General features: G+C 40.3%; 1 protein-coding gene across 1 annotated transcript in view; it reads right to left on the bottom strand.

The window, feature by feature from the left end:
- adgra1a (adhesion G protein-coupled receptor A1a) overlaps nt 1-11,545 on the bottom strand; it is a 32,770-nt gene extending 21,225 nt beyond the window's left edge. Inside the window, exons 1-2 of the mRNA XM_050060277.1 lie at nt 11,469-11,545; nt 10,813-11,083 (exon numbers count right to left, since the gene is read on the bottom strand). Coding sequence (XP_049916234.1) covers nt 10,813-10,815 — 3 coding nt within the window. The 5' untranslated portion in view covers nt 10,816-11,083; nt 11,469-11,545. The remainder of the gene's footprint in view (nt 1-10,812; nt 11,084-11,468) is intronic.
- Between the last annotated feature and the right edge of the window lie 1,481 nt (nt 11,546-13,026).

Below are 13,026 nucleotides of genomic sequence, written 5' to 3'. Positions count from 1 at the left end.
AAATGTCTTAACGGCCTTGGGCCATCTTATTTATCTGACCTGCTTTTATCATATCAACCCTCGCGGATCCTGAGGTCCTCCGGCACCGGCCTTTTAATTGTTCCAAGAGTTAGAACAAAAACCCACGGGGAGGCTGCATTCAGCCATTATGGCCCTCACTTATGGAACAGCCTGCCAGAGAGCATCAGGACTGCAGAGACTGTTGATGTTTTTAAAAGGAGGCTCAAGACTCACCTTTTTAATTTAGCTTTTAACTGATTTCTTTTACTCTTTTAATTCTTCTATTATATGTTCTTTTTACTTTCTAATGCTTTTAAATGATTTATTTTTAAATCTTTATGCATTTTAGTTTCTAAATCTTCATTTATTTATTTATTTATTATTATTATTAATATTATTTTAATCTTTAACTCTTTAATTTTTCCTAATCTCCACACCATGTGTGGAGTCCACCCCGGTCTGTCTGGGTCGGGGTGGTCTCTGTGGCGGCGCTCCCTGTGGCCGTGGGCTGTAGCGCCTCTCAGTGTGGATGGCTCCCCATAGGTGGTTCTTTCCTCACCTGGTTCCTCAGTGCCCAGCCATGTTATTGACCATACTGACTGTGTGTGTGTGTGTGTGTCTGTGTGTGTGTGTGTGTGTGTGTGTGTTTATATGTGGGGGTGGGAGGGGCAGGTTTTCAATATGTATGTATTATTTTTGTTTGTTTTTATTCTGTGAAGCACTTTGTGCTGCATTTTTAATGTATGAAAAGTGCTATACAAATAAAGTTTGATTGATTGATTGATTATGGTGCCTCACTGCAATATTGGCGACAAATCACTTGATTAAAATAAATATAGCCAGTGTAGCATACAAACATTTTGTGATGGAGCAATCTTTATTGACCAATTCTCTGTGAACCTTTACATCCACTGCTGAAAAGCATGAAACTGTCCATTTGCATTACAGTGTATACACATGACGTCACTAATGCACATTACCATGACCACAGATGAGTGGCAAACGCACAAACAATCAGCATCTGCCATCATACATTAACATGGGAAACAAGACTATGTCAAGAACTGGATTGAGTATGAAACACTAGAGGGCTTTCAATTTGAAATAGTAAGTGGCAGCATTCACTCTGTCACACTTTGCCCTGCTGTTATGGTCCAGCCCCAGCCATGTAAATACATGTTTAAATGAAGGACAATACAGTGAGACACCCACACAACAGAAGGGGCCTGCTGTCTCTGGAGCTGTACTCACTGATCATTTAACCCAACCCTCCCCTCTTCAGTTTCAGGCAGTGATGTATGTCCCCATGGGACTGGCGGAGGCTGCGCAGCCTTTGGCCACTATCGGAATCAAGTTCTGCCAATAACGACAGTTATCCAACCACCTCTGTGTTCAAATCTTAATCGTTGACAAAAATTATGACAAAAAAATTTCATCCATGACCTTTTTTTCCAAGACAATGATGAGCTAAAAATAGATCTTGATAATAAAAACTACGATGAAATCTTCATTTTTATTAATGAGACAAGACATAACAAAAATGTTAGTGGTGGACTATCGGACATTGGAAGCTGAGAATTGCCGTGCCTGTAATTATCTTCAAATGCCGCATAAGCAACTGTAAACTCAAGTAAATAGTCTGCTGTTTCACTAGGCAGCAAAAACACTCACACCAGAGCAGCATCAGCTGTTAACGTGAGTTGTGAGCTGTAATTCAGCAGTAAATAATCAGCAGTGTGTGTCTGACTGTGGATGATGGAGGTGTTTCACGGATTTGTGGAGTTGCAGCCATGGTTGTTGGCAGTTAGCACCACTTATTAGCCACTGAATGGCAGCAGAGCAGTCAGCCACCGGCCACCAGACTTCACAGCTGATCCCCGCAGGACTCCACTCAGATGCGGTTTCTGGTTTGATGCTCTTTTACAGGAAGGTAGGAGGCTCAGTTATCTGTGAGTGTAGCTGTGCTGTAAGTAAAGAGTCTGAGCTCAGATCAGTTTTCTCTGACAGAGATGTAAGTTTAATTTTAATCACCAACTCTGAGAGAGGACACGAGTTTAAACCTCCAGACTAACATGTTGCAGATTAAGAAAGAATTCAGGCTTTAATTAAGTTATTTTTCTGCTTCTTAACAGTGAGATGGATAAGTCAGAGTTTACAATGAACCTAGGTACAAATCCTAGTTGTCTCAGATTAGTTATGGAGAAATGATAGATTGTAAGTGTGCAGAAAGAAGATTTTCTAAATGAAATTTTTATAAACCCTGTCAGCTTGATTCTAATTTCTGATACATTAATTAGTCTAACTGGATTAGTTAAACATAATGACAAAAAGTAAACTGAAAGGTTTTGAATTTTCATGGACTAAAACTAGACTAAAAACTATGAGGGATAAAAATGACTAAAATGTGACTAAAACTAATAAGCATTTTCATCTCAAGGCTAAGACTTAATCTTTAATAGCTGTCAAATTTAACACTGCTGTGTTCACTGTTGTTGTCTATGCAAACACTGGATTGTTTCTCCCAAAAAAGGCAATGTGATAAAAGCCTACTCTGGATGACATATTGTCGGTTAGGGATGAGCGAGAACACAATTATCACAATGTATCTTTAATGGTATTTTGATTGGGCGGAGTTTATGACAAAGGTGGGTTGGGTTTAAATAAAAAGTGAGTCGGACCTAACCGGAAGTTGTTATTTTAAGCTTGATATTAATATGGTTTGATCAGAAGTTGCTATATTTATTACTCATTAGAGAACTTTATAGAAAAACCTCAGAATTGAGCTTCAGATTGCATTTGATCACAATTCATCACAAGTACAGATATTGAAACATTTTACTGATGTATGTATCTACAGCACCTTTTTAGATAGGAATTGTGCAAATTTGCAGGAAAGTCCAATCAGTCTTCGTTCAGCATTGGCAGTATGAAAACAAAATCGGGGAGTGCGGCAAAATGCCGCCGACCTAATTTTGTTAATACAGAATGCGCAGGTGCACTGCTTTTTGTAGGAAAACATATGAAACATTTGAGCACAATCTGAATAGTGACATTAACACAAAGCCATTGCAGTTCATCTTGATGTCTGGCGAAGTCTATCACTTTGCCATTCTGGGCTGTCCCACTTAAAAGCAGACAACCGTGCAACAAACATGGTTGAAATCTTTGGTCGTCAATTAAAATAGGCTCCCAGAAACATGAAACTGATGTCAATCTTCTACTCTCACAGTAAAAAACTACGTAAACACTAGGGGTGTGCCATATCATCTCATTCACGATACCGGTATGATTTTTAATTTGATATGAAAAGTTCATATTGTGATGCTCGACTTGTTGACATATTGAGATCATACTGTTACCCACGGCAACAACAAGCATGGCTGAAAGCAAAATTATTACAGACTCTGTGGTGGTTCTAAAAAGAGGAGCAGCTTCAGTAGTGTGGAATAAACTGTTGGACAACATTTTCAAAAGTGCGCCCCTCATCCACACCCACTGTGGGGGCGGTGGAGGGATTACTATATGTATCAAAATTTTATAGCCTACATACTGCAAATACAATCCAGTTAATCATATTTCCACATGTATTTTGTATGTACATAGTGTTAAGACCATATTTTCTTATTTTAAAAAGCAGAGGTAGTCACATGTGAGTCCTGGGCCAAAAAATGCCCTCCATAAATGATTAGAGAAAAGTCAAATCAAACATTGATTGAAGAAATTACTGCAAGGTATCAAATCATAAAATCAAATCTTGAGTGAACAACTTTCTTCTTCTTATTCATTCAGTCTTGAGGCTACTTTAATCAAATATTGGTCAAATTGTGTGCAGAACTGAAATAGTATAAGGACTATGTGGCTGTCAACTGATTGTTTTCCAGTCATACTCAATTTATGTAAGACTGTTCAGGGACCCCAGTATACAGAAATATTTAAATACACCATTTTGAAAAATGGTTTGAACAATGGTCCTTTTTTCCCTTGCCAAAATGTAGCATAATTTTGGAGCACTATTTGGCACCCTTTCCAACAAGATAGCATAACATGGTCCATTAGTTTAATATAGCCCCTTTCACCAAGCAGTACTGTACGGTACGGTTTGGTACACCTTTTTTCCGTTTCCACTGTGAAAAGTTGTGGATGGTACCAAAGGAACCATGCCGTACCGTTAACATTTTTGGTACCGTTACCATTTTTGGCAACCCCTCTGTTGGGCTACCCAGCACACAGATCTGGTACTAAAAGGTCAAGCTGTGAACACTGCAGTTGATTGGTCAGTAGCTGACGGTAACTTCATTCACTGGGCCAACTGCCGGGATTTTTAAGGTGGAACATAATTTTGTAATGTTACTAAATGCACGAGCTGACAACGTGACTCAATCAACACACCTTGAATATTCCATAACAACTCTGACCATTTTCTTGTTCTCTCTGTACCCTGACTGTTCCTTGAGGAGCCTGTGGTTTTTGGTGAGGCATTCTGACTTGGCTAATCAGGCTGCAGTTCACGTTTCACGTCACGTTTACATACAGATGGCACATAGAAATGTGTTTTAATTAAAACATTTCCATTTATTTATCATGTCTATATATAACCTGTATTGCCAGTGACATAAGTCGGCAAGTAAACTGTTGTATAGGGTCAACCATATTCCTTTTCATGGGCCCCCCCCCCTTGGCCTGGGGCGTCGTACCCTTTGACCCCCCCCCCCGGACGTTGGGCCTGCCTGGGCATCCTGAATGTTTTATCAACAGCCCTGGACTTCTCAGAATCTTTAAGCGACTTACCGCTCAGAGGGAACTCATTCAGCAGCTCCTCTGGCAGCAGCACAGCGTCTCTCCCTCTCCTCTCTCGCCTTGTGCACACTGGAGACAGTGTCATCAAGTGATTTTGTCATAAACCTTTGGTAATGATGCTTGCGGCTTGTCAAAAAACTACATTTATGTGAATGTGCAATAGTTACCGTAGCATAACAGTCTGAAACAGGTTAGAGTGTGATGATTAGAGGAGAAATGGCAGAGCATAACACAGAGGTACATCTTTTTGTATTTGGGAACTGTGTAATTTGTGTTAGATTTTATTTTGTTTGTTAAACTATTAATATTGTATACAGAATCTGAATCTCACTCTGAGTTACTGTTGTTTACAAACTAAAATGAGAAATAATCTTTCATTAGTTTTTACTGAGTAGTTGAAGGCAAACTGTTAGGTTCACATGTAAAACTATATCACTTATTTTGTTGCAATTCTATTTTCTTCAATCAATATTTTTTTTCCTGCTTTACTCACTTTTTTGTCATATCATCGAGAATACCGTTGTCGCAAAAACACCCTGAAATATCACAGTATTATTTTAGGGCCATATCACCCACCCCTAGTAAACTCTATTTATAAAAATGTGAAAGTATCCTTTTAATGTACACTTTTGATTAAAGGACACATTTAGTCCTTTTGGGTGACAGCAAAGCCATGAGGCTACCAACAAATACCTTTTATGAAGTGCGAATCATTGCACTTGCCTTACAATTATTTAAGCTCAGATGACTTAGCTGTGGAGGCAGGAGTGTGGAGGAGGCTGAGACAAAGTGACTCATATACAGTAAGTGATGTGCATCTCCTGGACAGGTCTAGCATTCCCTCTGTGTTAAAAGGCAAAACGTGCCTTCAAACAACAGTTAGGCCTTCTCCTTTCTTTCACTAAAACACACTCCTGCATGTGCATAATTCAAGCTGAAGATTCCTGTGGAGGCAGGAATCAAGAGCTAACTTGGCTCCGTCTTCATGACAGCGTCAACTCGCTTTTCCTTTGTGTTCCAAGGCCTTGTATTTTAGAGACACTGTCATGTCTTCCTCCTCTCATCTCTCTCTCTCTCTCTCTCTCTCTCTCTCTCTCTCTCCGGGACAGCATGCTCTCTCATCACGCTCCACTGAACAACCCATCTATTAGACAGAGCATGACTGATTAAATCCTTTGCAGATCCCATAAAATGAAAAAATACAGGCATGCACACACAGCAGCAGAGATCTGTGTGCACTACGCTCCACTTATCTTAGATGACCAACAACGAGCAGCATCACAAGCAAAGATTTGCTAATTAGGCTTCTTGTGTTCTGAATGGGAAGCCTGTGCTTATGTGTAAACACTATTTTTTTTTTAGAGCATCAGAGCTTTTCGCCAGCTTACAGTGGGATCTCCAGATACAAGTTACACAATACAAAATCACATTTTCTTCTAAATACATTTGATCGGCTAAAGGCAGAAGCATTCATGTCTTGTATTGTCTTTCTACTGTTATCATTTCTGTGGGATGTACGAGCTAAACCAAGCACTGTTGAGGATTATCGATCTTGAGTGTATCAGACACATTTCATTAGTATCAGCGATGTCCTGAGCCCATATGCTGGATGTATTGGGGCTGATCAAGACATTCTTCGGTTGACTGGTATCATCTCCTCTAAAGTCAGATTTATTTGAAATTGAGCGATACCAGCTGTCACAACACCACTATGGAGCTTACTCTGTTTCCTAATGAGTGCTCTTCATGGGTTCCACATTTTTGGCACTGATTAGTGGCTCAGTGGAAATCATACCCGAAACCGAACATGCATAACTGGAAAACAGTACCTTATCCCAAAGGGGACCAAGCATAACTACATCCCATGAAAAATGACTTATACAGCAAGAGAATATCAACACTGGTACGTCAACCTAATCAGCAGAAAAAATGTGGGCATTGTGAGTTAGTGCGGATACATTACATTTGTACATTATTATATAGTGGATACGCTGAAGCTACGTTTCTTCATGATTCAACAACACTGTGGTTAAAGTGCGTTAGGTTTAAGCACACAAACCACTTGTTTATGATCAGGAAAAGATCACGTTTTTGCTTGGAAAACAACTGCTTCACGTGGCACTATTCCAACAGGAAACGCAGCAATGTCTTGGTAAAAAAAAACAAAAAAACGCAGCGATGTAGTTTTTTTAAGGAACTGTCCCAGAAGAAAACACAGCAATGTCTTGGTAAAAAACAACCCCTTTGCATTTTTTGGGGCACTATACCAGAAGAAAATGCAGTAATGTCCTGGTAAAAAAACAACCACTTTTCATGGCACTATCCTGGCAGGAAACACAGTAATGTCTTTGTCAAAAACAACTGCTTTTCATGACACTATCCCGGCTGGAAATGTAGCGACGTCTCAGTTAAAAAAAACACTACTACTAGGTACTATCCTTCCTTTGTGGTGCTATCCTGCAGAAGACGCAGTGATGTCACAGTAAAAAACAACAAAGTATCCTGGTCGACTAGTCAATTATTTGGTCGATACGCTCTCGTCCGACCAAATTCTCATTGGCCGAATAATCGCCGTGTTACTTTCATACGGAGAAAAGTGCTACATCAATAGCTTTCCAGGATTAATCCATTATTTCCTGCGGCGGGGGGGACAGGCTAAGTTACCTGTGAAAATGGGAGTGTTTTCAAAACACCCCCGTTGTTGACAGAAAGTTGAACTCCCCCAACTTCACACTCAGCGTAGCAGTGACGCAGACCTCCTGTCTGTTTCTGTATACTGACACCATTTCCCTCAGTGGAAACGAAGCTTGTCAGTGGAAACGAAGCTTGTATTTACTTGTATTTCACAGATAAGACACAATAAATTGTGAAGACAGTAACTAAAATAGCATTTTAAATCGTGTGTGATTGATCCTTCAGGGATTTATAGCCTACTTCTGGATTTATCCTGGCTTCATATGAACAGAGGAAATCTCTGCTCGTCGCTAGGCTAATTTATACAATGTAAAATGCCATAGGCTGGTGCTAATAACGTTAGCATGTTGTATTTGTTTGGAAAACGTGTGACAGTTGTCTTGCTGGTGAATCTTGTGAGCTGTAATGGAGCTAAACTGTGTGCCCTTACCTTTGTTGAATGTTACCGTTGTCCCTGGCTTTATATGAGAAGAGGGGAAGATCTCTAGACGCTAGGCTAATTTATACAATGTAAAATGCCACAGACTTGTGCTAATAATATTAGCATGTTGTATTGGTGGGGGAAATGTGTCCAGATAAAGACAAGTGTTTGTCTGTCAATTCTGCGATTTATAGTGAAGCTGATTTGTGTACTTGTGTTTGAAATTGTCCCTATTAAGCCATGTTTAATGTGTGTTTTGAATCAACTAAACTTTACAGCACTTAACACAGTCCTCCACCACCGACTAGCGTTTTGGAGGTGTAACTGCAGAGTGACACAGACACACCACCGTAGAAGTAAAAATAACATGCAGATTTTTTTCCCCCCACGACTAATTGATCAGTTGAAGATTATGTACGACTTTAGTCAACCAAGATTTTCTTTGGTTGACTACAGCCCTACTAGCCAGCTAGCAGTGCTGTTTACTTCTGGGGGTGTTATGATCCCCACATTTTGCTGCCAAGTGAGCGCTCTTGACTTTAACACTAGCCTTTGGTACAGACAGGATGCAGGTGGAGAAACCTTCCACCATAAGGCTCTGAGATAACATTATCTTCTCTCTTCTGCTTAGAAGCAGTGAATTTACAGCTCACAGCAACTTAATAAGACACAGCCTCTGGCTTTTGTCTGATATCTAGTGTCAGCAAAAAATAATTGTTGCACATCTCTGATGCATTATTAGCACTGTTAGCTTGTTTACAATATTACATGACTGCCACTGTCACACACACAACGTCCTGCTGGAAAAAATAAATAAAATTGACGGCCAATATGCCAACTGAACAGCACTATCCTGGTAGAAAATGCAGCGATGTCTCTTCATAGTGGAAAGACAGATAGGTCCCTTAAAGATATCCATAGCCTACTTGGTGGCTATAAAGCCACTGGAAGCACAGCAATGACTCACTAAAACACAGCTGGATCTGTTGTTTGTTGGTCTTGAACAGTGGTATGCAGCTTGGTAGGCACCAAATTACTCAGGACACATCCTTGCAGCACCATGGATATCTGTACAAACCCTCATGACTACCCACCCAGTAGCTGTCGAGAAATTTTACTTAAAACTGACTGACAGACCAAAATTGCCATCACACCTGGAGAATGACAAAAAAAGAATGGTCAAAATGGAAACAATGGAAGCTGAAATATTCTGACTTTTAGTTTCTAGTCTAGGTCAAGCACCAAAACAATCAATTCTACACTTTTCATAATGTGCCTTCATATTGTCTTTCCATAGACCCTTACTTCCTGCTAATTGTCAGCACTTTTCCAGCACCACACCTTCAGCCTGTAACCCAGGCTTTCAGTTATAAGTATAGAGTCTCCAAGTTCTTCCTGACATCATGAGTTATTTTGTCACAGTGGAAAAAAGTGGAAAAATGTAAGCTTACAGAAGACACTGCATAGTTGATTTTGACAGGCTGAGACGTACTCTGCATGACGGGTAAATTGATTTTGACAAGTAAAATCAGTGGAGTGCCCCTTTAATTAAGGCAACACCCCTGTCACTAATCTTGAGGCCCCATTTTTTAAAGAACTTGTTTTAATGCTTTAAAAATGTGTTTTTATGCATTTTACTAAATCATTTTTGCTTAGGGAGTGCTCTTTATTTATCAGAGGAGTGGGTGGCTGGGCTGTGACTTTGTTTTGGGTTTTTTGTTTGTTTGTTTTTTACTCTCCATGAAGCCACAAATATTTTTCCTTGAGCCTCTGACTGGCAGAAATTGCAGGCCCTTCCCTTAACCGTAAATGAGTTATTAGATTTTTAAAGCTTACCCTTTGATATTTGAAAGTTAAAATTTAAAGTTGAGGACGAAATCCTGCAGAGGAAAAGCCCTTCCTTTTTACTCTTGTTGTGCAAAATATTAATTTTTTGACAAATTTTAAATGAAATGTCAAATAGAGTGATTTTGATGACACATCACTATTTTAAGCTCAGGTTTGGGCTTTTTTCTGATGGAAGCACATGTTGTTTCCAAGGACTGTCAGAAATTTGAAAATCCAACAATCTTTTCTGTTTTTACATTTTCTGGCTATGAAAAAATTGTAAATGGTGTAACTTTGAAAACATGCATAGACGGGTTTGGAAGGCACGTTTTCTTTAAAAATAGGTAAAATAAATAAAAATTACAACCATTTAAATTTGTATCCTAAATTTGTAAGCCAAAATGAAAAACCTAAGTCTGTCCCCGGTTCCATAACTCCCCCTTTTTGCACCACCCCTTCCCCTCATAATTAACAAACGGTCCCTTATAGTTAATTTACCATAACAACTATGACAACCACTTGCTAATTAATAATTAATGGACAGGAGGTTGGAGAGACACTAAGGTCAGTAGGGGCCTATAGCTCATTTTTGCCCCAGGGCCCCCTTGTGTATTTATCCAGCCCTGCTTCAAGACCTCTGTTCCTAGCTTTGCAAGCACTGAGCAAACAGCAGGAAACATTTTCTGTTAATATTATCTGAGTGTCAATGAGCAGATCTATCAGAGAGCTGAGCAGAATGTTTCCACTGCTGCTGGTTGGAAAAAGCTACACTAAAACTTACTTATTACCTATTAGGATAGTAGCCTAATGCATACTGGAATAGTGGATCAAGGGATGAAATGTGCAACTGTCATTTTTTCTGTTTGATATAGAGTATAAAAGCTTCACAAATCTGTCTCTTGATCTGAAACTCTTAAAACTCGTGATATCTACAGTAGAACCAGATTGAGAATCAAGCTTCCCCTTACCTTGTGACTTGCCTGGTCCTTACTAATGCACTCACACACCACCGGCACACACATGACTATTGGAGGAAAACCAGTAGGTACGATACCATAGTTAAAGCATCTTACCATTAGCTTTAGTGGAGTTACACTTGAGTCTTGAAGCTCTGGTCTCTCCCGGAGGCCCCTGCTGCCCCCCTACCCTGCGCCCTCCGGCTCCATGTACACAGGCTGAGGATTTTTAATCAACTTGGTGTTATTTCCTCCAACAGTCCCGGTGCAGCAGAAGATGATCTGATCACAGCAGTTTGTCCAGCGGGCCGGTGATCTTCCTCCAGCTCGGCGGCTCCGGGAGCAGCAGCGCTGACGTGCAGCCACGGCCTCCCGGTCCCAACTCCATCTACACGGCGGCACCGATCAGGGAGGGAAGCACAAGATTCATCAGCCACTGTGTCACTGTAACCTAACCGACACTTAGATCTGACACAGCAGTGTGGGCGGTGGGGGGAGATGAGAAATCACGTTCAGGATACATCGAGACAGTTTGAAAATGATGTAATATTTTATAGTGACGACAGGAGGGGGATCAAACTGTCATGGTCACGGTTTATCCGATATGCCTATAGCTATACGCTTATCATTTCTTTAGTATGGGCTGTGCGTTAACGCTCTCACAGTGATTTTGGATACAAAATGAACACTTCAGTTTGCGCAAATGAAACAAATACCAAAGACTACATGTGAACATAAGAGCGATATTTAGGAGGAGCAGAGGGCTGACCTACCTGCGGTGGTGTCTTCTCCTCTCAGCTGAGTGGAATCAATCCGGACCCTCTTCAATCCAGGTCAGTGAAGATAGTGGCTGCGCTCCATTTGCCTGTAACGATGTGCCGCATGTTACGTAGTAAGCAAGGGCGGGGAGACCCGGTTAAATAAAGTGCAGGCGGCACATGAGGCGGAGGAAGCTGTGACGTTTCATCTGACAGTCAAACAGCTGCAGGTTGTGGCAGCTATGGTAACGAGCCTTTGTGTTGTGAGATCTAAGTACTATCAACATCAGGTAGATTCAGGGGTGAACTGTGGCAGTAGAGAACTCAGCTACTGCTGATGAGCACAATCTTAAGATCCTTCACATTATTTCCCTTTTCTGACTCTCATATGTTTCAGTTTTCTGATACACTGTAAACCCCAATCCATCCATGACACAAAATTCTAATATAAAGTCCACACAAATGTCCTGGATTGTCACAATGGCATAAAACCTTTATGTTCACTTCACACAAAAACTCATCATATGATCTTGACATATTATTTTATATTAAGTCAGCAATTTCTGAGTTTTGAAAGTTAAGTTAAAATGTATACAGCCGATAATTTCCTGTCTGTCTGTCTGTCTCTCTCTCTCTTTATATAGCCTATAGTTGTAAAACGTGCACTCAATATTTTTATGTTCATTTTCATGACAAAGAATCAAATGCTCAAAAACAACAGAAAAAAGTTTAGTTAAACTGACAATTCCTGTCAGACAAAGGTCATGTGACACATTTATTTTGTGTCAGGTGTACTCAAAACTTTTATGTTACTGTATTGTACTAAACTAAAATTTCTCAGTGCAAACGCTTTCCAAATTAATTTTAAGTTGAGTGAGCAAACGGGGGTTTACAGTGTATATGTCTACTCCACAGCTTGTTGCCCCCTGGAGATAAGGTGAGTGATCACATTTCAGATAGAAATGTGATCACTGTTTATTTCACATCTATAGCCTATAGAACACTCTATATTAAAGGGACAGTTTATCCCAAAATCAAAAATACATATATTTCCTCCTACCCATAGTGCAGGGAAATTCAGCTTGCTCTGGGGCCACTTTTGCAAAATGACAGGAGGTCAGGGACCAGATGCAGCAGCCCAACACAGGTCAGGTGTGTTTCAAGGAACTGAGGATATTTGGGCAATAAACCAGACCTCTGTCGCAGGGCACGAGGGATCCTCTCCTGGCACTTTTTTTGATAAACACGTTCTATTTTGATGTGGTACTGTATTTATATTAAAAGTATAATTGTAAAATAGAAAATGGTTGAGGGGCCACCCAGAACTCTATGGAGGGCCAGGTTTGGCCCGCAGGCCATAAGTTGAATATTAATGCTGTAGTGCTATTTATTATTCTAGATTGTTAACGTGTGAGTTCCCGAGTGTTAGAGCAGCTATCGGCTGCAGAGATGTCTGCCTTCACTCCAGTATAATGGAACTAAGTGGCAATCAGCTTGTGGTGTTGACTTGTGTGAAGTACACACACACACACACGCACACACACACACACACAAAATCTGCTAAGTGTTTCAG

Source organism: Epinephelus moara, chromosome 13 (assembly GCF_006386435.1).
Source record: "Epinephelus moara isolate mb chromosome 13, YSFRI_EMoa_1.0, whole genome shotgun sequence".
NCBI lineage: Eukaryota > Metazoa > Chordata > Actinopteri > Perciformes > Serranidae > Epinephelus > Epinephelus moara.
Note: the sequence above shows the minus strand (reverse complement) of the source record. Positions and strands in the feature narration are given on the sequence as shown.